Here is a 25,942-nt window from a genome sequence, read left to right as displayed (position 1 = left end):
ATAGTTTTCAGTTAGCCTATTACTAGTGTATTTGCTTCATCACAGAGAGGTACAGATTTGATTCTTGGTCCCAAACACGTTGATAAGTCTTTGGCTGAGGTGAGCTAAAAGGTATGGTTCACTATACTAGACAATTTCCTGTAGAAAATAAGCCTCAATTGTATATACAGTGAAACTTGTCTAATCTGGACATTGTGTATTCCAAAATCTTGCCTAATATGATGTTAACTTTAAGTCCCTTTCAGTAAATTTGTTAAAAATGTCATCTTATCTGGAATATTGTCTAGTCAGCCAATTTCTATGGAGCCAGTGGTGTACTGATTAGACAAGTTTTACTGTACAACTTTCTGGACATACATCCTCCTCCTCTGCTGTAAGATGATGTGATTTCTTTCTTCCTTCTTCCTCACATTCTTCTTCCTCCTCTTCCCCTTCTCCCTCCTCTTCCTGTAAAAAATATTCAAGAGGTCAAGGTCAATATAATCCTTACCATGTCTGTACATGCTACAAATACGCTCTATACATTTGAAAAAATTAGCTTTCAGCTCAGCTGAGGGATAGGCCCAAGTGAGCTTTTCTGTTCTCAGAGTTTATATTGTGCTTATGTCTGTCTTATGTACACTTTTTCATATTTTCAACTTCTTTTCAAGGACAACTGAAATTGCTGCATAGAAATTCTTTATTCTGCTTTAATGTTTAATTAGAAATATTTCTGAATGTTAAGCAGGTTTAAACAACAAGAGGCCCATGGGCCACATCGCTCACCTGAGCACATTGGCTAGGCAAAAGCACAAATCAGTTCAGTATTGAAAAGACCGGGGGGGGGGGGGGGGGGGGGCTTGAATTTTAAACTACCTGATGATGCTTCCATGTCAATGTAACAAATGGCTTTGTTGTACTTGAGAAGATTTTAAAAAAAATTCCCATATATTCCTTTGTAAAAATTTGATCCCCCATTGTGGCTCCTCCCTATCCCAGGGGTCATCATTTGAACAAACTTGAATCTACACTACCTGAGGATGCTTCCATATCAATATGACTAAACATAGCTTTTCTGTTCTTGAGAAGAAATATTTCTTCTTTATGTTCTTATGTTAAACTTTCCATTCCCCATTGGGCCCCACCCTACCCCTGCGGGTCATCATTTGAACAAAATTGAATCTACACTACCTGAGGATGCTTCCATATCAAAATGACTAATCATGGTTTGCAGTTCTTCAGAGGAAGATATTTTCCTTCATATTTCTATGTAGAACTTTGATCCTCCATTGTGGCCCCGCCCTACCCCCGGGGGTCATGGTTTTAACAAACTTGAATCTACACTACCTGAGGATGCTTCCATGTAAATATGACTCATCAGGGCTTTACTATTCTTGAGAAGAAGATTTTTAAAGATTTTTCCTATATATTTCTATGTAAAACTTTGATCCTCCATTGTGGCCCCGCCCTACCCCCAGGGGTCATGATTTGAACAAATTTGAATCTACGCTACCTGAGGATGCTTCCTTATAAATATGATTCATCATGGCTTAACTGTTCTTGAGAAGAAGATTTTTAAAGATTTTTCCTATATATTTCTATGTAAAACTTTGATCCTCCATTGTGGCCCCGCCCTACCCCCGGGGGTCATGGTTTGAACAAATTTGAATCTACACTACCTGAGGATGCTTCCACATGAATATGACTCATCATGGCTTTGCTGTTCTTGTGAAGAAGATTTTTAAAGATTTTTCCTATATATTTCTATGTAAAACTTTGATCCTCCATTGTGGCCCCGCCCTACCCCCGGGGGTTATGGTTTTAACAAACTTGAATCTACACTACCTGAGGATGCTTCTACATAAATATGACTCATCATGGCTTTGCTGTTCTTGAGAAGAAGATTTTTAAAGATTTTTCCTATATATTTCTATGTAAAACTTTGATCCTCCATTGTGGCCCCGCCCTACCCCCGGGGGTCATGATTTGAACAAACTTGAATCTACACTACCTGAGGATGCTTCCATATAAATATGATTCATCATGGCTTTGCTGTTCTTGAGGAGAAGATTTTTAAAGATTTTTCCTATATATTTCTATATAAAACTTTGATCCTCCATTGTGGCCCCGCCCTACCCCCGGGGGTCATGGTTTTAACAAACTTGAATCTACACTACCTGAGAATGCTTCCATATAAATATGACTCATCATGGCTTTGCTGTTCTTGAGGAGAAGATTTTTAAAGATTTTTCCTATATATTTCTATGTAAAACTTTGATCCTCCATTGTGGCCCCGCCCTACCCCCGGGGGTTATGGTTTTAACAAACTTGAATCTACACTACCTGAGGATGCTTCTACATAAATATGACTCATCATGGCTTTGCTGTTCTTGAGAAGAAGATTTTTAAAGATTTTTCCTATATATTTCTATGTAAAACTTTGATCCTCCATTGTGGCCCCGCCCTACCCCCAGGGGTCATGATTTGAACAAACTTGAATCTACACTACCTGAGGATGCTTCCATATAAATATGACTCATCATGGCTTTGCTGTTCTTGAGGAGAAGATTTTTAAAGATTTTTCCTATATATTTCTATGTAAAACTTTGATCCTCCATTGTGGCCCCGTCCTACCCCCGGGGGTTATGGTTTTAACAAACTTGAATCTACACTACCTGAGGATGCTTCTACATAAATATGACTCATCATGGCTTTGCTGTTCTTGAGAAGAAGATTTTTTAAAGATTTTTCCTATATATTTCTATGTAAAACTTTGATCCTCCATTGTGGCCCCGCCCTACCCCCAGGGGTCATGATTTGAACAAACTTGAATCTACACTACCTGAGGATGCTTCCATATAAATATGACTCATCATGGCTTTGCTGTTCTTGAGGAGAAGATTTTTAAAGATTTTTCCTATATATTTCTATGTAAAACTTTGATCCTCCATTGTGGCCCCGCCCTACCCCCGGGGGTCATGGTTTTAACAAACTTGAATCTACACTACCTGAGGATGCTTCCATGTAAATATGACTCATCAGGGCTTTACTGTTCTTGAGAAGAAGATTTTTAAAGATTTTTCCTATATATTTCTATGTAAAACTTTGATCCTCCATTGTGGCCCCGCCCTACCCCCAGGGGTCATGATTTGAACAAATTTGAATCTACGCTACCTGAGGATGCTTCCGTATAAATATGATTCATCATGGCTTAACTGTTCTTGAGAAGAAGATTTTTAAAGATTTTTCCTATATATTTCTATGTAAAACTTTGATCCTCCATTGTGGCCCCGCCCTACCCCCGGGGGTCATGGTTTGAACAAATTTGAATCTACACTACCTGAGGATGCTTCCACATGAATATGACTCATCATGGCTTTGCTGTTCTTGTGAAGAAGATTTTTAAAGATTTTTCCTATATATTTCTATGTAAAACTTTGATCCTCCATTGTGGCCCCGCCCTACCCCCGGGGGTCATGATTTGAACAAACTTGAATCTACACTACCTGAGGATGCTTCCACATGAGTTTCATCTTTCCTGGCCCTATGGTTCTTGAGAAGAAGATTTTTAAATGATGCCATTATTTTTTCAGTAATTCCTAATTATCTCCCCTTGAAAGAGGGCGTGGACCTTCATTTGAACAAACTTGAATCCCCTTTACCCAAGGATACTTTGTGACAAGTTTGGTTGAAATTGGCCCAGTGGTTCTTGAGAAGAAGTCGAAAATGTGAAAAGTTTACAGACAGACAGACGGACGGACAGACAGACGGACGCCGGACAAAATGTGATCAGAAAAGCTCACTTGAGCTTTCAGCTCAGGTGAGCTAAAAAAATGGTTACCCCCCCCCCTTTTAACTCCCTCTCTAAAGTACTGTTATAGTTATAAATTCCATTGTACTGTTCTTTTTTTAATGATCATGATGCAAATTCAAATATTAATTGTGTTTCTGGGTATTACAATGATGAAAATGAATGTTCCTATTTATGCATGTAAATTGCAAAATCTATAAAACTGCATTTTTTCTTCACATATTAGAGCCATATTTTACTGCAATGTATGATATAAAGGATACAAATAAAATACAGGAATAAATGCCACCAAATATGAACTTTTCTGAATATGTGATCCTCTCCAAAATAATTTCATCTTTACCTTTTCCTTGATTCTGACAAAATCGTCAGCAATTCATCATCCTTGTTAATTGGTAAATGAAAATGACTCAACTTCTGAATTTTTGTTGTTTAGAATCACTGGTATTCTGATATTACTTGCTCTTTTACCTTAAAACTTTATTTTCAATATAAATCAAAGATGGAAATATTTTTTTTTTATCTTAAACTAATGTACAGCCATGATAAAAGGTTGTTGGTAAATTTCGAAAATCAAGCAAAGCAATTCTTCAACAGTAGCTGAAGATCAAACAAAAATTATTTTTCCATCTTGGATTTACATTAAATGAAAATAAAATTTACCGTGGAAGACTCTTCCGTTTCTCCTTCATCGCTTGAACTCTCTGAACTCTCATCCTATGTAGAAAACAAAATATAAATAATTATATATCTGCTTTCACAAGGATTTTTTTTTATTTTTCTCCTTTTTTTCAGTTGGTATAAGAAACAGTTGTTACAGATTACATGTATGTACATTTCATTGTATACTCCTATGAGTGGAGGTGAACTCTCATCCTTGGTAGAAAACAAAATATAAATATATATCTTATTTCACAATGAATTTTTTATTCTTCTCCTATTTTTCTGTTGGTATAAGAAACAGTTGTTATAGATCACATGTATGTACATTCCATTGTATACTCCTATGACTAGAGGTGAAGATAACAATCGGTGATTTATCTCATAAATCCTTTATGTAACACAAAATGTGAACATGCCATAAAAACATGGAACTCTGGTAATACACCAGAGTCGGGATCAAGGGCCTAGGAGAAGCAAGCATCCCCTTGTCCATCAGTTATACCCTCCATGAGCCCTCTCTATTATAAGATAAACAGAGCAATCAAAAGTCAATATATTTGTCTGAAATGTAGCAGGTCTTGTGAATCCATATCATATGATCATCCAACAGAGAATTAAAAACATAAAAATTTAGAAAAGTTGTAAAATGAACAAAATTCGAAATAATGAAAAGTTTACCAAACTATCTATAAAATTAGGTATAATAAATGTGTATAAATAGAATTCAATGGTCATGTGACTTTTTCTAATGTGAGTTCTATTCAATGTACCTCCTCTCCTTCCCATGATAAATACTTTAGCTGATCTACATCCTCATTTTCCAGGAGGTCCCAAATATCTGGAGCATCCTCAGGGATAACCTCATCCTGCAATTTAATTAATCCAGAGATCCATTACAAAGTTACAATGTATATAAATTGTAAATTTCAAAGTGGAATCTTGTGCCTGTAGGTGTTCAATGGGTAGAATATTAGATACTAAAGATTTAAAGGTATAAGGAGTCAATATTTAAGAAAAGTGCTTACATTTAAATGTTGATGTTCTCAGTTTGTAAAATAAATCTCAACTACCATATAGTAAAATTATAATAAAGAAAAAATGTACAATAATCTATAAAGATTGTTCTGATCTGTTGTTCTTCTTGGTGTGAGATCCATAGAATTTAGAAGGAAAATTATCCGAGATTTTTGCTTTAAAAAGTCAGTATGTTACATGTAATAATTACCAGATTTCAGAAGTGATTACCTTTTCTCGTTTCTCGATGGCGACAAAGCTGGTGAGTGATGTGACTATGGTATATTTCTTACTCAACTCTATAATATACTGCTTCAGATTCATTTTCTTCACCTGATATTCAGAAAAAATAGTTTAGTACATACTGTAGTGAATAATACATTTTCATAATTATTAAAATCAAATACATGTAACTTGTCAGTTATATGATTTATTCATTCCTTAATTACCTGTTTAAACAATAAAATATTTATTAAAAAATCAGAATTGAATATACAGGTGAATGATTAATGTGATTACAGTATAAAATGCCTATTTTAACCAGCTGGACTGTTCCATTCTTAACTCTTTTTATATTAATGCTGAATTCTTATTTTCCATAAATTTGCACATACTGTAAAACATCCAAACATACATACATATGCATGTACCGGTATGTATGATGTTTGCATTTTTGTACTTTAGAAATGTCACATGATAATAGAAGAGTGCGTACAAATCAGGTCCTATTGGTACCTATTTGTACATTAATTTACAAAGCAATATATAAAATTATGTTTTTAAGCATTTTAAGATACCTATGGCTTAGAAAATGATTCACCAATGGCAATATATAACAAATTCTATTTTTGTTTTTTTTTACCTCATGTCCTGTCCTGTCAGGGGAAAGAACTCCATCTTCCCAATCTCTTATCACCCCTTTCGCAGTCAGTCTGTGCAGCATCTAAAAATAAATCAAAATCATGGCTGATGTTTGTACATAATGGTACATAGGGAGCTGCGCTGAATTCAGAAGAAAATTAAAAGATCATCAGAAAGTTGTCTTATACAAGTATAATCTCTTGAGGGTTTAGAATTGATGTAATTTATAGCACAAAGCCAAACATTCTGTTTATTTCTAGCATCCTATCAGCCTGAGGATGGTTTTGTTTTTATCTGTGAATTGTGAAACTGACCTTGCCCTTTGTGACACTAAGGTCAGAGGTCGACACAACAGTTGATATCTCTTGACCTCCGACTTCTGCTTTCAGAGTTGCCTGAAATAGTAACACAATGTCATTAAGTTAGAATGTTAATATAACACAAAATATATACACTAGACAAAGCACTTTTCTTTGACTGGTACATAATCTCACAAATAATGGTCCCTGTATCTTCACAAATAAGTAGGACCAAAAAATCTGAAATTAATTATTCTTTTAATGAAAACTCCCACAAGAAGCCATCCAATATTATGGCTTCTTTTTGTAAAATACATGTAGTACAAACCATGTAACAATTGTCCACAAAGCCGTAGATGACTTGTCGGGACCCACTGAACAGAGCTGTTATTTGCTGCGGAGCTTGGATGGGAGCTGGGTGTTGGTCGTCATGGCCCCAATCAACAGACACAGAGGTCAACACTGGTTGGGCAGCTTTCTGTAACTGGGACTTGATCTTAAAACAGACAAATAATATATGATCTAATTGCAGAGAAGGAGGGAAAAAAGCTAACACAAGTCAATAAGGTTGATTGTAGAGGAGAAAAAAATAGGGAGAAAGAAAATCGCTGCCACAAAAAGACATTTAAAAATTATCTTTTTCAATTTTATAAATACAGTTAAACTTTGGAATCTCAAACACAGATATGCCGAATATCATGGATATGTCCAAGTGATTTGGAAGTCCAAACCACTTATTCTTTAATATTTTTCGCCTGATGTCTCGAATTCTTGGAAATCTGACAGTTTTTTCTAGGTCCCATTGAGTTTGAGATAACAAAGTTTTACTGTAATGTTTACCTTATCCTCCCACTTCGATTTGAACTTGGAGTCGTAAAACTCAAATGACCCTGCTCCTACTCTGGCAACAGCTTTCAGTATGTGATGATTAGCCACAGAGCTGTAAAAATGAGAAAAAAAGTAATAAAATTATTAATATACTTATTATAAACAAAAGAGTAGACAGTTACTGTAAATCTAATAAAATTTAATGAGGCCGAGTCTAATTCGAGTGTGCATGACTTTGCGCAGCTTTTTAATTTCATACTGTCATATGTGCGACATTACACCTTTCCCAAATATTGTGATTTTAATACAAAATTAACATTATCTATAACGCCTTCGAGTCTGAAAATGTGCTTTTACGACAATAATTAAGGAAAAACGCTGAAATGGCTCTAACGACGTCACTGTTTTCCGATTTTGAAAGCAATGCATGACGCTGAAGAATTGCACATGACTTGCTTGTATATTCAAGATTTCCATGGATATTTGACTAAGAACTGTTGGCAGAACATCAAAAGAAACATACTAGCAACCTAAACATTGCTATTTTTTACCAAAATAATTCATCTGTGCCGATAATTCATCTGCACAGATATATACATATACCACAATATGACAATTTTTGAGGCATTGAGCATTGAAAAATAAGCTTTGTAATAATTCCTACACCAACCTAGATGGTCAACTTTTTTGAAATTTCACAATTAGGTGATTTTTTACAATACCTTTCATGTTCTTGGCTCTCTAGGGCAGAAATACAAAAAATATGGGGAAAATGAGGTAATATGGTGCTTTTCCAACAAATTCCCATAGGGTCCTATAGTAAAATTTGACAACTTTTGAGATGGCCCCCTAAGAAACCGGGATGGTAAACATTCATTTTTTAATCTTAAAACAATAAATACATGTATAATTATAGTAAAAATTAATTCAAGAAAATTTATCAAAAACTCTAGGGTAGAAATAATTAGACTCGGCCTAGTTAAGTCAGAAATGTTGTAATATTTTAACTTTTGCAATCCCCCCCCCCCCTTTAAAAAAGTAATTAATTAATCAATTTACTAACTAGATAATTGTGAAGATGTTATTTTTCATAAAATTCATAAAATATATTCTGACATTACCTGACCCCTAATGTAAAGACCCTTGTGTGCTGGTAATTTTGGGTGATTCTGGACAGAGTAGTCTCCTCATTGTTAATATGGCCATCAGAGATGAGGAATATATTTCTGGTGTAACTTTCTGGCTTTAGGAGGTAGTAAGAGTTCAAAGGTCGGCAAAGTTCTGTGTTACCCTGATCTGCTTGCAGCCTCTGAAGGAGAAATCAAAAGAAAAATTAATAATAAATATACAAGCAGTATTAATTTTCACTGATCCTGGGTGTTAGTAATTCTTATTTCTTGCCTGTATGAACTGTTTTGCTGTCTGTATGTTGGATTTACTAGCAGGCTGACTGGATGGGAAAAGCTCTTGGAAAGCTGAAACATACAAAATTCAACAAAAGATAACTTGAATTTCAATGATGACAGTACTTTTGCATAATTCATTTTTGAAAAATTAAAAAAAATATGTACAGATAATGGAGACACATATTATCTGGAACAATGTCTCTCAACAGACAGAGTATGAGAAAAACACATTTAAGCAAAGTGACAGAGACAAACAATTCTGATTTTGTTACAAGCCTAATTTGTAATTCCAGATAAGTTCATAATAGAATTTTTTAAAATCACAGGGAATGAAAATCACTTGGCTGTTAGCATGAATTCATTATAGGCAGGTTTGTTATTACTGTTTTTTTTAATGTATATTCATCTCCCCAAATTGTACCTGTTCCAAAAGACACCACATTAAATCTCCAACTGGACTCCATGAGGTGAAGAGTCAATAGAGCAGCCTTCTTGGCTTGTTGTAGGGCGGAGCCTTTCATGGAGTTGGAGCTGTCAATCATCAAAATGACCTCGACCTCTGACTCCTCCTCGGCCTCAAACTCAGGGTAAAAGGTCAGCATACAGGCCTGGTAATAAAACCAGTAAACATATCAACAGTGAATAACTGACAGAGAATTAGGTCAGCATACAGGCCTGGTAATTAAACCAGTAAACATATCAACAGTGAATAACTGACAGAGGATTAGACTCAGATACTTAAAAGGTCAGCATACAGGCCTGGTAATAAAACCAGTAAACATATCAACAGTGAATAACTGACAGAGGATTTGACTCAGATTAAAAGGACAGCATACAGGTCTGGTAATAAAACCAGTAAACATATCAACAGTGAATAACTGACAGAGGATTTGACTCAGAGTAAAAAGTCAACATACAGGCCTGGTAATAAAACCAGTAAACATATCAACTGTGAATAACTGACGGGGAATAAGACTCAGGGTAAAAGGTCAGCATACAGGCCTGGTAATTAAACCAGTAAACATATCAACTGTGAATAACTGACAGAGGATTTGACTCAGAGTAAAAAGTCAGCATACAGGCCTGGTAATAAAACCAGTAAACATATCAACTGTGAATAACTGACAGAGAATTTGACTCAGAGTAAAAAGTCAGCATACAGGCCTGGTAATAAAACCAGTAAACATATCAACTGTGAATAACTGACAGAGGATTTGACTCAGAGTAAAAAGTCAGCATACAGGCCTGGTAATAAAACCAGTAAACATATCAACTGTGAATAACTGACAGAGAATAAGACTCAGGGTAAAAGGTCAGCATACAGGCCTGTAATAAAACCAGTAAACATATCAACAGTGACTTACTGAGAGAGAATAAGACTCAGGGTAATAGGTCAGCACACAGGCCTGTTAAGTAACTCACTGACAATCCAGCAGTGATTAACTAACAGAAAACTAGACTCAGTAAAACATTTGTGAGAGTCTAGCCTCAGTGGCATTCAAAATCTTAATTCAAATCTCAGAACTAAAAGTGCGTTTATCTGAGACTTCCTTAAAAATTGTATCATGAATGAATTTGCAGTTAATATATGCTTTGCTGAAAAAGAAATTTTACGCATATACAAAGTATATGTCTTTTATCTAATTTTGGCTCTTTAAAAACTGTTACAACATAATCCTTTTAAAATCAAAAAAATTAATTTCAAAGGCTAAGTTTAATTAAATTCCTTTAACTTGCTCTTGTACTTAATATGCTTTTTAAGCATTTATCAAGCTTATTCTTTTTTAGTTGAGATAATAAGGAAAAGGTAAATACACAACTATTATGGAATACCTGTGAATCTTCGCCTTCGTCCGATTCCACCCACATTCGCGGCACGTGGATCTCTGCTAGACCTATCAGCAACTGGAAGCCATCTTCTATTGTCTGGTCCTCTTTCATCTCTACAGTAGCTTTAGTGGCAGTTCTCTACAAAATGCAACAAAATAAAATAATGTATTAAACACCTTGTGTGGCAGTCCTCTACAAAATACACCACCTAAAATGTACTTAACACCTTGTGCAGTTAATGCCTGTACATTTTTACTACCTACATATGTGGAAGTTTTCACAAAATATTTTACCTAAGGTATAATTTCAAAAATTTTTAAGGTGTCATCACTACCTATAGCATTTTAATGTCAAACCAAACTTTCGTTAAAAAGAAAATGTTTTGTCTATTAACTAAGTAGAGGTTTCAAAATACAGTACAATTCGTTTATTATCATAGTTTATTTGTCAGGCCAAAACTTTATAATAAGCGACTTTTATAATAACCATAGTTGGATGAAATTCATGTCGGACGGCTGACGATACGACGTTTGTGTAAATTATTGGATGTATTATACATCTTACGTTACATATAATTTCGATTTTTTAGGTTTATTTGAAATACAAGTTTTAATTGACATATCATTTCACAATATTTACTTACTGTTTCAAGTTTTTATTATAAATAAATTCACTTAAATAAAGCTTAATACTCTTCAAACTCAATCTTCTAGATCCCTTGGCATCCATCTTGTTTATTTTGATCTACTTTCATTTTTAATTTATGGTCAATTCAAATTACCAATGTTTCGTTTGGTTTTTTTTTTTTTTTTTTTTTTTGGTCACATATTAAATAAATTAACACAGCAACAAAGCATGCATTCAAATTGTTTCTTTATTCATCCAAAGTAGACATAAAAAAATTACCTATTTACACTTAATGTCGCCGTATAATTAAAATTAATTGATACACTGATGAGCATACGCTTGGACAGACTGGTGAAAGAGTTAATTTCACTTAATTATTTCTTAATTAATCGGGTAGTTTTGTAAATGTAATTAACTATGAACATTGATCCAGACACCAAGCGTAAGAAAGCTTGGGTTAATATTGACACTAAATTTAGTTTCAACACATTTGGTAAAACGTATTTATTACGAACGTACAATTCAGGATTAACATAAGAAGAAAATAAGTTATGAAAAAAAAGAGTTCCTGTTATCCTGTCATGAACAGACTCCCTGTCAATGTAATACAATACAATGCCAAAGGTCTAATGCAATAGTACATTGTACTTTTCATCAAATTTTACCAGACAAGTATAATGACGGTCATACCTTAACAAGTATTTTGTGTGTTGGACATTCCAGACTCCTGATGTCAAAAGGCATGTCCACGTAAACCTGTACACTGCAGTCAGTGTCCTCGACTTGAACTGTATCCCAGTCCTGATATGAAAGACAGAAATCATCATATTACTTCTTACACTTAATCTTTCCTCTTTCCATTTTAGCACTGTGCATCGATCAAACAATTGAGGGTTGTTTAACATACACATCATACATGAACAAGTCATACCAACATGTCAAAACACAAACTATTTGAAAGAGCACTTTAGACTGTATCATTTCTTAAACTTCTTTTGTATTATAATAACTCCATTTTCAGAAAATTGGACAATTCAACATTTTCCCCCTGATAGCTGAATTTAATAACTTATATATCAAAACTGCAAATCTCAGTTCTGTGTCCTTATTTTAAAATGCACAAACCTTGTCTTTGAATTCTGGAGCAACGACATACTTCTGTTTCCATGGCGCCACGCTGCCAGGGAGACGGAAGTTGATGAGTTCCCCCTCGACCTGTAGCTCTGTGACGTAGGTGATCTTAATGATGACTGTAGCCTTAGGGGGAAGGTTTCCTACACTCACCGTAAAAACTTCCTAATAAGAAATCAAAACTGAGTGCTCACTTTATTTACCCAGGCAGTTTAGCTTAATAATGTGTAGAATTTATGTAAAGCTAACCAATGACACTTTCTTGTAAACCTACATGAATACAACTGAGCTACAATACAGATTAACATAATACCAACAGATAATCAATTTTAAAATTTAATAAAATGTATTCTTTGAAAACATAATGCTCTTGATTAGAAATCTAAAAGACATATGAAGATGCAAATCTCAAGAAATTAAAATCATTAAAAATGCTTGTTAAGTGCTCACTTTTCAATGTAAATAAGGAGCATTTTTAGGTAATAAAAAAAACTCACAATAACGCTTTGCTTCACAGTTACAAAAGAGAAAAGACGCCAAAACATTTCATGATTTCTCCACATTATTTTTACTTACTGGAGTTTCCTCGTCTTGGTCCATTAGGTATGCCCCGTGCCCCTCCTTTATGGCCTGTTTGTATTCTTTATGTGCTGTCTCTTTCTCTTTCACCTCCCCTATGATGTGTTTACCATTGATGAAGGCCTCAAACCCACAGACAGCAGCCATATCATCCAGAGGGAAGACATACTTGGCTTCCAGAGCTTTGTCACTGTTGTTGTGGTACTCTTGTAGAACTACAACCTGTTGTATTCAAACACAAGAATACATACCGTATAAGCCAAAATTTTGGCAAGGATTCAATTTGGCTTTTTAGTAAGGGTACTGAGATCGTTAAAATTAAAAATCGCTTACAATTTATTCCTGACCATTATTTAGAGGTTATCATTATCTTTCCATGTGCCATAAAATTGCTTAAGTTACTTCTTCCGATATTAAATACTGATTTTGAAGGACAAATCGCTAAATTTGCGTCTCACTGAAAATTCCCTTATATGGTAGTAGAACAAACTTGATTATTGATAAATTAAATTCATGTTTATACATTGTTTAAGTCATATTTGGCACCAAGCAGTACTAAAAAATGGTGAATATTACATGTATCTATAGAATGTTCAACAAAGAATAATATTGTAATGTACATGGATAATCTGATTGAAAAATAAGAAATTTTGACTCTATATCTCTGATGGCTTATAACGTGTCTTTGTGTTAAAGGATATTGACTGATTAATTAAAACAACAACAATTATTTTTTATGTTACTTCATCCATTTTGGTTTCCATTACCTCTCCTGCAAGGTCAATCAACTTTGCTCTAATGTGGGCTTCTATGAGAGATACAGGAGTGTCATCATTGGATACCAGTCCGACCTTGACCTTTGTCAGAGGGTCTGTCACATTTTTTACATCATTGATGTCTGCAAAACAAACAAATTACCGTTTCTTTGTTTTTTAGCAGGTTCAAATTCATGTGACTCATGATCATTGCCAAAATCAATTTTATACACATAAATAAAGCAAACATGAACTAAGGCAGTTCAGAACAGCCCTATTTATTCTAAATTTTACTTTTGTGCGAAATTTTGAATACTCTTCAATACATGTAGGGTGAGTTAACCATGCATCAGACACATACCTCGCTTCAGACAACTTCAAGCAATAAACTTTCTTTAAACCTGATTATTCCCGTGTTTTTACTTGTTTCTGTTTTGAAGCTAAAGATTTAAACTTTTTAATGATGCCGATTTTTATTATCATGTTGTGATAAAAATACCCTGAGAATGGCCTTGAAGTTATGTCATATTTTACATCATCAAAGGGGGATAACCAGAATTTTATGATTTTGCAAATTTTTAGAGTTGCCCTTTTACTTAAATGGAACGAGTTGGACTTAGGTGAAATTTGTCAATGATTGACAAATTTACAGAACTTTTAAAGAAATTTTACTTCTATGTTTGTATAATTTTTTTCAGAGTTGTTCTTTACTAGTATATTCATTTCACTGTACATCGGACACAAATTAACCATGCATCGGACACTTTCCGATGCATGGGTAATCACTTCCATTTTCATATAGTACTCAACTGACAGTTGTTTTTTGCAGAAATAGAAAATAAAAACTGTAAATTTTCTGTGAATATACAAGTTATCGATACATGACATCTAGAATTGGACTCAATTTATTTTTACAAACCAGAGTATGATAACCCACGAGACAAAGGTACGAGTTGACAAATAAATCGCATTGTAAAGCCTTTCTAATACGATGTGATGCAATTAAAATCTCCCACATTTGTGGATCGATGTAGTCAATCAAATTTAACTAGAAGGTTAATTTTAAATAAAAGGTAAAAATATTTCCAGATCATTAATTTTAAAGCACTGCAGAGATAAAGGTATGACATTTTCTCAGATTAAATACCATTTGTTCGATGCATGGAGAGCATTGTCTGATCCATGGTGAAATCTGGCTCATTTAAAAAAAAAATCTGTTTTTAGTGATATTTTCTCAATAAATTGCATATATCTGAGTCAAAAATTTATATTTTAATCCCATACTACATGTTAAACTCTATTATGATGATATTCGATCGGTAGCGATATTGCTAGAACTTGTTGAGGTAGGAGGGTGTCGGACGCATGGTGAATTCACCCTAATCAAAAGATTTCTATGAATGAGGACAGTCACATACAAAATACACTAGTTACTTTTCCTTTAGAAACAATTAAAATTTTCATACAGTATATTTATTAAAATTCTGTATATTAATATACACGTAGTATAACAATTATAGTTCAAATGATTGAACTAACCAACATCAGTGTCTGAGTCAGTTGTCTCCCTTTCTATCTCCTCCTCCATCGACAGCTCGTCTGGTATCTCCCCTCCCACGGTAAACTCCACTAAATAACTCAACATCAGCTGGTTTGTATTGTACACTACATACTCATCATCCTATCATAAAAGGTACAAATGTACTCAAGGGGAACACAGTATCAAAGTTCAGTAGATCAAGCACAGAGTTTCACAGTATTGTGTGCATATTCATATTGAAGTCATCTTACTATTGACTTGTACAATCCTAATATCAAGCTATATCTGGTTGTCATTTTATTTTTCTTCATCCTATTTTCAATAAAATGTTTTCTAGGTATGTTAGGGTGGGTTAGGCTGTTTGGGGGGAGGGGGTCTTTGGGGGGGGGGGGGGTCTGTTTTTTCTTGGTTATACATGTACCATTATTGTAATTACCATTGTCACTTGTTTGTGTATGCCTTGAAACATCAATCACTCCATTACAAGAAACATACTAAAATTACTTCACAACAGGATCCTTATCCCTTCTCAAGTACATTAATTTGGGATGGAGATCTCCTCAATTAACTCACCTTAAAGTCTGATTCTACACCCTCAGAAGCTGCCACTCCGTGAACACTGTCATAGCCACTAGGTGGAGCTGTCAGGTCCCTCTGATACGTGTAGACGTCCATTGTATTCCCCAGTGCCACCAGATTGACTAGCATCATTCGTGTGTTCCGGGTTTTACTTGGCTTTGAGTATTTTATGCTTGTGCTTGACAAAGGATGAAAACATACATATTGAATTGTATTAGACATTATAATTATCCACTTTTTTATTATTAATACTGTACAAAAAAAAAATTATTTTACAAAAGTTGGGCAGTTGATCTGTCTAACCATTAGACTACATTACTGCAAATAGATAAATTTATATAACTTTTACTGTTTTACTGTTCCAAGTTCTCATTGTTTTCAATTAAAAGGAACAATAATACACTTTCACTGTGAAAAATTTTAAAAATTCCCCTTTTTCCCCCTATAATTCTATGTTTGTCTGTCTATAACAAAGCCTTCTCAATTTTTACTCATTAAAATATAATAATGTTGCGATCTGAACCTGTTCACAATATTTCAGGTAACACAGGTTTTAATTTAAATACATCATTTCAAGTAAAATGTCTTGTTTTTAAATAAATTTGACGTTGTCATTACTTATATATAGACAGACCTGGCAGAACTGGCAAAATAAATTCCATTTCCCAGCATTCCTGGGTCTGTTCTCTTCCCTCCGTAGTCATCGACAACGACCTTTGGCATCAAGAGACCTCTGTTAAACATCCATTCAAGAAAGTCAATAACTGGGCTCATTTTTAAGTTTAAATTGTTGATAAAGCAAAATAAAGATCTAGAATGATTTTATCAATGGCAGGCAGACTCACTCTATCCCATGTCTATCAATCACAATGATGTTATACATCAACATTACACAAATGAAAATGCATCAATTGGCATCAAAGGTAATGCCTAGCATTCATTACCTGGATAGAATTCCAACAAAATTCTCCACATTGGATGCATGAAAGAGAAGTCTATGATCCAAATCTGACCGGAACACCTCACTTTCTCCAGGACGATGAACGGCGTAAACATTCTGAACATTCAACTTATCTTCACTGAAATAAAGAGAAAGCAATACGTACATGAAATATGAAGATGTTTTCTGTACAACAAATCAGCCCCTATTCACCATGGATAACAATATCTTTATGTATTAGGCCCCTGTGTTTATCAAATCTGAACATGATATGTTTTAACTTCCTTTGATATTCTGTTCAGCTAGGACAGACCACTAAGCCAGTGTACAAGTGATATCTGAATTCTATACATTTTCTAAATTTAAAAGCTAATTTCTGTGAGTTCTTAAACTTTCATATTAAGATATCCATTATTTCCTAGGCATGCAGAGCATCAGGTATAATTGATATCTGGGATCTGATAATTCATACTCATGCAACTGAATATGAATTCCCTAGTAGTGTTGTTCTAATCTTATAATCCAAAATCAGTTGATTGTTGGTTGATTCAATGAAAGCTCTTGATTATAAAAACATTATTTCACTTTATTGGTTGTTCTATTATTATCCCTGAGCTCTATTTTCAGAATGCAATATAACAGCCACAATTTATCCAATACTCTAAAAATGTGCTTTGTAATGGCACATTATGTTTTTTTTTTTTTAACTGCTTTAGATACTCAACATATTCCCACAAAATTCTTTATCCATGTACATGTAATTGGTATTTTTTTAGGTTACTTTTTGATACTTTCTTATTACTATTCAAGGATAAAAGTTTATATCAAAGGAAATTAGATGTTGTTTATTATATATGGAATGATATTTTTGTTTTTCAAAGCTAACCAGTAATTAGTTATTGTTACAGGAAACCATGCAGCCCCTCTAATATAACTCTTTAATACATGTATTAAAGACATGTTTGACTGTCTGTATCAGACTCAACAGCATACTTGTATCTGACTTATATCACAGGTTTGTACTTACTCTTTCAGATTGAGGACATTTTTGACTGGTGTTGGGAGACCCCCGGGGACGTGTGATATCTGACATCGGAGGGCTTTATACTGGGCCTCCGTGTTCCCCCGCGTAGACCAGTCTGTGCCTTCACTTACTGACACCACATCCTTAATCAGCTAAAAGACAAAAATTCATTCATCTAAATCAGTGTGTGAATAACAGTGCATCTAACAACCCGAGACGCACTGCCATAGATGAACACTTTTGCATTTATCAATGCCAGGCTGGATGTTTTAAAATTTCCAATATTCAAAATACATGTACACTTTTTAAAAAGCCAGTCTTTAATCAACTGATAGCACCTGTAGCAAGGTATAACAAGGATACTGCAAAGTGGAGCATCCCCTTGCAAAGAGCATATCCATAAATCAAGGCAGCATTCAACATCGATCTTGATACAAATTACGTCACTTCCATTTTTGCACTGGACATTACATACCCACAAACAATTGCATAACTATACCCCCCCCCCCCAGTGCAAGGGGATAACAAGCCATGGGGCAAAATTCATCAGTCAGTTGATTTGGGATCAAAGTTATGATGTCCTGGTCCCAGTCTCATGATCACTGTTATTTTCTCGGGCTAGAAGATCTTTTTTAGCAAGACTAAAAACTTTAGCAGGCATCCCTGCATGTCTAGCTTGTTTTATTGTGAGTTTCTAATACTATCTATATATTAAATCTTGGCCTATAAATTTAATGAAATATGTAATGTTCTTAAATAACATAAAAGTCAGCTTTAAAAAATATACAAGTAAACTGAATACCATGCAATTTTTTATACTTAAAATTTCCTGCAAATCAGTTTCATATCAATTCACAACATGCATCCAGAAGTAATTTCTACAGTAAATGGTTGTCTTTTTCTTACATATTGAACAAAATCATCGATAACTTCCACGTCAGAATATTGGAACAATGAAATTCCATATCAAGAACAAGCATTAAATTTGAATTAAAAATTGTACCTGACAAAGGTCCAGTTTTCTGGCCAGCCACGACATGGTGAAGGTCATTGTCTTGTGCTGGGGATTGTGGAGGAGGGTGGAGTAGAATTCTGTAAACAGACTCTGTAGCTTACTCTCATCTGATTGGTGTTCCTTCATCTCTGACAAAATGGCCGTCGCCTTCTCCACCTACAATGAACGTCATTTATTTTTCATTTAACTGGTCTGTGGAATTTCTTGAAAAGTTAACCTAACATTTTCAAATTAGAAATAGGGATGTCAGATTTACTTTATGACAATATCTGTTGCTTTGTCAAGTGATATTTGACTAATTGTTGCAAGACTACAGAAACTGAGTACTATTAAATAACCACTAAATCTATTGTCACAGTTTCAGTGACTGTATGGAGCTAATGGTGTGGTCCAGTTTCAGTACTTATGGTACCTACTGACATGATCCCGTGACTGTAGTGACCTACTGACCTGGTCCAGTGACTGTAGTGACCTACTGACCTGGTCCAGTGACTGTAGTGACCTACTGACCTGGTCCAGTGACTATAGTGACCTAACCTCCTGGTGACTGTATGACTCACTTACTTGGTCCATTTCTTGTAACTTTAGTGACCTCTTGACCTGGTCCAGTTTCACCAACTGTAGTGGCCTATTGACCTTATTCATTTTTCAGAGAGTGTATTGACCAGGTCCAGTGTCAATATTGTAGCAACTATTCACCTGATTCCATTTTCAGTGACTGCTGTGACATGTTGTCCTGATACCATTTCAGTGGCTGAAGTGACCAATTACCTGGTCCAGATTCATTTATTGTAGTGACCTACTGACCTGGTCCAGTTTCATTTATTGTAGTGACCTACTGAACTGGTCCAGTTTCAGTGACTGTAGTGATCTATTGACCTGGTCCAGTTTCATTTATTGTAGTGACCTAATGACCTGGTCCAGTTTCAGTGACTGTAGTGACCTACTGACCTAGTCCAGTTTCATTTGTAGTGACCTACTGACCTGGTCCAGTTTCAGTGACTGTAGTGACCTATTGACCTGGTCCAGTTTCATTTATTGTAGTGACCTACTGTCCTGGTCCAGTTTCAGTGACTGTAGTGACCTACTGACCTCATCCAGTTTCATTTATTGTAGTGACCTACTGACCTGGTCCAGTTTCATTTATTGTAGTGACCTACTGACCTGGTCCAGTTTCAGTGACTGTAGTGACCTATTGACCTGGTCCAGTTTCATTTATTGTAGTGACCTACTGTCCTGGTCCAGTTTCAGTAACTGTATAGCAGTGACCTAACCTACTGACCTGGTCCAGTTTCAGTGACTGTAGTGGGCTACTTAAGATTTCCTCTATCTCGCCCCCAGCTTCCTGCCAGATGTGATGCATCAACTCCTTCACAGGGGTAGATAACTCTGTATCCTCCATACCATACTCCACCATCATCTGAATGTTATGGAAGAAAAATTAATTCAAAGATTCAATTTACCACATAGTTTACACTAGAAATCATAATAGTACTCTGAATAAATTCATTCTCAAAGTAATAATTGTTTGCTTGATATTTTCACAACTACATACATGTATAAGGTCAGCTGTATTTCATATTTTTGTAAAATGACATGATCATATGCATATGGTTAGGAATGATGTAACAATCTATAAAGTTAAAAGATATATTGTATACTGTATCAATATCTCCTGTTTCTCTCTACCTTTTGGAATTTCTTTGATCCTATATTCTGACATGGGGGTTTCCGACAGATGGTCATGCCATTAGGGGACTCTGTCATCTGTTTATAGAGGGCACTAAACACACTCAGGGCTTCCTCCGATGTCTGTACAAAACGGAACTCTCTAGTGCCACTACCTGGCTTGTCCTTGAAAATTAAGAAAATACATGATTATATATGTACCCAAAAGTCTCCCATTGGCCAAATTCAAATGTAATATTTTGTCACATTCAATATGTTCATTTATTTCATATGTAACACACCTGTACTTCCTGCACACTGCCAAGGTGAGAGCAAATACAGAACCTAGGGGACTGTTCCTTGTTGTCAAGGGCAATAACTCTTCTGGATGCATGAATCTCTAACACACAGAACTGTGTTATTTGTGTTTTCTTGTCATATTTCTGTAAAACAGATAAATATCTGTAAGGATCCTAGATTATTCACAATTTTGATCAATTTGTCTAAAAATAATAATTCTCTGGTATCAATCAAACATGATCAGAAACATATAAAGATCTTTCAATTTTTTGCAGTTTAGTACTTGTTAAAAATTTGCTAAATGTACCATAAAAATATTCAACAGTGGAATTTTTTTTAACCAAAGACATGATCGATAGTGTATAACCGACCTGAAGCATGGCAAATTTGGCCAATTCACTTCCGTCATCAAACTGGGGCATGTTCTTATCCCTCTCCTGCCAAACTCTCACCGACTTTGGATTAAAACTAGACACCGTTTTCTTCTTTTTCCCCTCAGGTTTAGGTCCAGATTTCCCAGCTTTTCAAAAAGAAAAAAAACGCAGCTAGGTTAAGGACGCCCATGAAATATACGCCTTAATATATTCAGGGAAAATGAATACAATTTTAATATTTTTTTTAACAGCATTAGTTTTGATAAATGTGATTTGTGGTGTTTGCACTTGTATATATCGGGACTCTGCTGAGTTCAGCCAAAGCGACATCGCTTACATCAGCTGTTTGTCACGTGACAGTTTTAAAATTAGAACATATATGTACTACTACAAAGGTCATAAAAGTTCAACAATATACGGGCATTTTTCGGCTATAAGATTTGTTCTGTTTTCTTTGAGACAAATTCCTTAACACGAAAAGTGCCGGGAGCAACTTCCTCATGCTCGGGAATTGTTTAAAATTTAGCCGTCTTTCTATAAACTCCAGTCAAAAATGTAATTCGCATTGGAATAATGTTACATTACGGAATAAATCAACAATGCAAACCAGCTCCCAGCACTTTTCAGAATAGCAGGAATAATAGCTATACGTGTTTAAAAATTCAGAATTTATAGTGAAGCGGATATCGTTGAACTTTTGATATTTTCGAGGGGCTGGACCTGTCATTCTAGCACGTTACTGTACAAATGTGCTCCCTACGGCTTTATATAAAGTCTACACATTATCAATTTAATTTGACAATAAAATGTGGATTAATATACTTCAGAATATTTCTCTCTTTTGGTCCGACTACACGTGTTTCGTATTTATTTTCATTTCTACAAGCTACAATAAAAGCTTGATCCACGCCTCAAGTACAGAGAAATTGCGTGTCAAACTAAGAAATGACGTCATCTCAGTAAGTACAGCGAGATCAAGCTTCATGCTTTCATTCTATATACGCTAAGTGCTATTATGGCAACTTGAAGATAGGTTGCACATCCATTTATCTTTATAATATTTATGATAAACGAAAGTATTTAGTGTGTTTTAAAAAGAAAATATGGTATTTATTCATCGAGATTCATTTGTATTGTTTTAACGTGACGTCATAATAACTTTACCAAACCTCTGCATAGGCTGACGTATATGTGGGAGTCCTTAACCTAGCTGCGAAATGGATGTTATCCTTTTTTTTTTACCAATTTGAAATTAATTCATTGATATAGAAATTAAAATTCATTTTGTAAAATAAACATCTAATCAATAACCTTTGTTTTTTAAAAGTTCTTTACAGATGTATCAAAAATGTTTAAGTTTATGTAAATGTTGCTTATGTTGTTAATGTGCAATGCACTAATCATCAATTAAAATGTCATAACAGATCGACTTTCATAATCATCAATGAACTTGTTCATGAATAAATAATTAGAACAAGAAAGAACCTGACACAAAAAATATAATTCTAAAAGCATTTCAGTCTTTGTACAACTTCCCTATTTGAATTCCTTCCTCATAATTAAATGCTATGTATAGGTCTAAATTTTACAGCTCTCAACCAACAATTAATTAATGATGACTCAGCATTCTCAAAGTGATGTAAAGCCAAACAATGGCCGACGAACCTTCCTTATACTGCAGAAAGTCTCAAACAGCTGTTGAGATTCTATTTTTATTTTTTCTCATCCTTACCCATAATTTTGCCGCTGCTGAATTCCTGGGCCTTCGTTTTACCCACTAGGAGATAATTGTCAGTGTTGAGTTGCTTCCCCTGGTCAACACAGTCAAAAATAAAATCGAGGGACACCACGGGGATTCGGAACTTCTCAGCCATTTTACATTTGTAGCTGACATCAGCTTTTTCTGGATCATTGAGCACAACATGGGTACTCTGTAAGAAAAGTCGGCATTAAGAATGCGTAAATCTTATTAGCTTATAGCGGCCCTTCATCAGGGCTCTCAGTTGTCTATAAATGGGGCCGCTTAATGACCCAATTCATATGCAAAATACATGCATGTACTTTTTGAGAATTTTAAAAACTTTTAAACCTTTCTGCTTCATTTAAAACAGTCAATTTTGTACACCACTTCAACACTTTTACAAGTGTAGATATTTTAACCTTGCAAAAAATAATTTTAATTTAAATAATTATAAAAATATGCTTCTTACCTTTTTTGTGACAATGTACGAGATAATTCCACCATTGTTTGTGATGGTTTTCCTGACTTCCTGTTTCTTCTTGAAACCTACACTGGTGCTGAGGTCAAGGACTACCTGACAACCAGCAAACACTCCCTCTGTTGTCATGATGATCAGTGTAAACACGCCCACCTCAACTGTGATAAAGACAAAACTTTGATGTCATTTTTTCAGTGTTACAATTTCTTAAAACCAAATTTCTTACAAAATTGTTTAGAAGAAATAATTAATAAGTAAATTTTTGACAGACTTGTGCAAAGTGCATCTAAAATGCAATCTTATTGCTACAGTATCAGGGTTTTTTCTTAGGTCTTAAAATCAAGGGCCTTGGTCTTTCCATTTGGGAAAAATAGTGACACTTGGTTGAAATTAGGGATAATATCATATTTAACCTTTTCTAAATAAATTCAAATAAAAGGTTGGGGTTTTTTTCATTTGCAAAGAATTTATTGACTTAATTTACATTCAGTCAATCAGTTTTTGGAGTATGCCTTTTACATTTTATTTGAACACCACTCCTGATATACAAGTTACTGATTTTGGAATCCTTTTTACCATTTTTGTTTGTTTCAATTGTGTTTTGGTAATTTTCTTTTATGAAATTGGGAAAAACACATACTTTTTACCTTGGGAATGGGGCAGAATACAGGCCTTCTATGACCCCTAAAATACCCTGAGAGTATTACGAGTAATTATTAAGCATAGTAATTATAAAGAAGATTTCTGGTGATTTAAAAATTTACATGTAGCAGCCACTGGTTATATATTTCAAAAAATTTCAGCCACCATACATTTTGTGACATTGTACAAGCTGTTTACTGACGCTATACGACAATAGACTGTCCATCCATGGTACTATAGAGAACGAGCAAGACATCCCTGCAGAGAAAATCTACAGGTACTTGGACACACTATTATTCACTTAATGTAGATGCAGCATCCCCAACCCCCCTTTCAATGACTCTTTATTAGCACTTAGTCATTTCATTTTGACCAATTTTTTCAACTGAGACACATCTGATTCACTTATCAATGAAGGTACTATTGATTTGCTCAGTCATTGTTCCTGAGTACCAATATTCATGGATTTTATGGTTAATCCTTTTCCACAAATTTACATCCCCATAAGCAATTACTTTGTCAGCATGTCAGTTCACTAAACTGAATACAAGTTGGTGTTAACCACAAAATTACATTGGCACAAACAGCAGTAAAAATTTGGTTGTTGACGGTATACATCCATTCAAAAATGGCAGCTATAAATATGCCAAAATTTTTATTGTCAATCTCATGCCCACTAAGGCATGCTTGGGCTAGGGCTGAGATGAATGTACATTTTATCTTAGAAGTAGCCAAAAATTTTGTCGGGATTGACAGGAACATGTAAGCTTGGTATTAAATATTTTGAGGTGACAGTTTAAACATCAGGAGATATTACTCCCCAAGTGTGCTCATTTTATATGTCCTTTTTTTTTTATTCAATCATGGATGGACCTGTAGCTTTCTAGTTCACTTATAGTTGCCCATCCCAATTTTTTCGGACCAGTGAGCTACAGATCTGCAGCTAGTTCCGTTAATACCGATTCCTATTTTTCAGTATTACAAATTACAAAAAGTACAGTGTTTCAAAAGCACTTAGATTGTGAGTCTAAAATTAAAAAAAAATAAATATAAATAAACAAAAACATTATTCAATGACGGTTGTCATTAAGCATATAATAAATAAAAGTGAAAAGATTTACCTCGTAAATGTATGCATATAAAAAGCGCAAAAAAATGTAAACTGGTAAAGGTCCTAGTTTTTTTTTTCTTCTTCAAAAATTGGAAGGGGTATTCCCCATCTCTTACGAAATAGCTTTAAAAGAACAGTGCTATTGTTTTGTGCATATACCCGTGCAAATGATAAAGACGACGTAAACAGTCGAAAAAGGAAGTAAAGCATACAGCTTTACAGGTGTATACAGATTAAGTTTCCATGACCGTGTTATACTTACGGGGTTTCAGAAGAAAATACTTTTGCACTCGTCAAAGGGACTGTCAGCAGAAACAAGGTTTTGCAAAAATCGTGCAAACTGCTATACTTACATAGGCTAGAACACAAGTCGTGTGACAAGTTGTCGGTTACATGTATTTAGTCAATGTTTATTTACGGATATTTCCTCATTGATTTCTTGTTTATATAAAAGTACAAGGCTTTCCGAAAACAATCGGAACTTCTTTTGAATTTTCATCTCGTCCTGAATTTGTACCCTGGCGTTTTGAGCCCCCCAAACAAAACCGCCTATTACAGGTTGTTTAAAAGGGGACAAGTTTATCTGATTGAAAATTATAAAATTGAATTAAGTCAGTTTGGTCGGTAATGTTATGTAATGGTTTGGGCCGTGGATATCAGCCTGGATAGCTCACTTGGTAGAGCACCCACCGGGTAATAGGACGTTTCGCTCCATTTGACGGTTCGCACCAAGACCATTCGCCCCAA

General features: G+C 34.7%; 1 protein-coding gene across 1 annotated transcript in view; it reads right to left on the bottom strand.

Moving 5' to 3' along the window:
* LOC133186284 (protein mono-ADP-ribosyltransferase PARP4-like) overlaps positions 1-25,629 on the bottom strand; it is a 36,148-nt gene extending 10,519 nt beyond the window's left edge. The window contains exons 1-29 of the mRNA XM_061321505.1: positions 25,549-25,629; positions 23,434-23,600; positions 22,956-23,154; positions 21,221-21,369; positions 20,852-20,992; positions 20,571-20,735; positions 20,164-20,301; positions 18,870-19,037; positions 17,870-18,018; positions 16,847-16,981; positions 16,537-16,635; positions 15,897-16,080; positions 15,323-15,464; positions 13,796-13,926; positions 13,026-13,250; positions 12,444-12,614; positions 12,009-12,119; positions 10,695-10,829; positions 9,283-9,469; positions 8,857-8,930; positions 8,577-8,764; positions 7,468-7,567; positions 6,956-7,123; positions 6,643-6,723; positions 6,330-6,410; positions 5,699-5,800; positions 5,224-5,319; positions 4,454-4,507; positions 358-447 (exon numbers count right to left, since the gene is read on the bottom strand). Coding sequence (XP_061177489.1) covers positions 358-447; positions 4,454-4,507; positions 5,224-5,319; positions 5,699-5,800; positions 6,330-6,410; positions 6,643-6,723; positions 6,956-7,123; positions 7,468-7,567; positions 8,577-8,764; positions 8,857-8,930; positions 9,283-9,469; positions 10,695-10,829; positions 12,009-12,119; positions 12,444-12,614; positions 13,026-13,250; positions 13,796-13,926; positions 15,323-15,464; positions 15,897-16,080; positions 16,537-16,635; positions 16,847-16,981; positions 17,870-18,018; positions 18,870-19,037; positions 20,164-20,301; positions 20,571-20,735; positions 20,852-20,992; positions 21,221-21,369; positions 22,956-23,154; positions 23,434-23,571 — 3,801 coding nt within the window. The 5' untranslated portion in view covers positions 23,572-23,600; positions 25,549-25,629. The remainder of the gene's footprint in view (positions 1-357; positions 448-4,453; positions 4,508-5,223; positions 5,320-5,698; positions 5,801-6,329; positions 6,411-6,642; positions 6,724-6,955; positions 7,124-7,467; positions 7,568-8,576; positions 8,765-8,856; positions 8,931-9,282; positions 9,470-10,694; positions 10,830-12,008; positions 12,120-12,443; positions 12,615-13,025; positions 13,251-13,795; positions 13,927-15,322; positions 15,465-15,896; positions 16,081-16,536; positions 16,636-16,846; positions 16,982-17,869; positions 18,019-18,869; positions 19,038-20,163; positions 20,302-20,570; positions 20,736-20,851; positions 20,993-21,220; positions 21,370-22,955; positions 23,155-23,433; positions 23,601-25,548) is intronic.
* Positions 25,630-25,942: the final 313 nt, after the last annotated feature.

This window comes from Saccostrea echinata, unplaced genomic scaffold, assembly GCF_033153115.1.
Source record: "Saccostrea echinata isolate AGI-Se365-2 ecotype Australia unplaced genomic scaffold, CSIRO_AGI_Sech_v1 ptg000013l, whole genome shotgun sequence".
NCBI lineage: Eukaryota > Metazoa > Mollusca > Bivalvia > Ostreida > Ostreidae > Saccostrea > Saccostrea echinata.
This window is presented reverse-complemented; position numbering and strand designations above follow the sequence as displayed.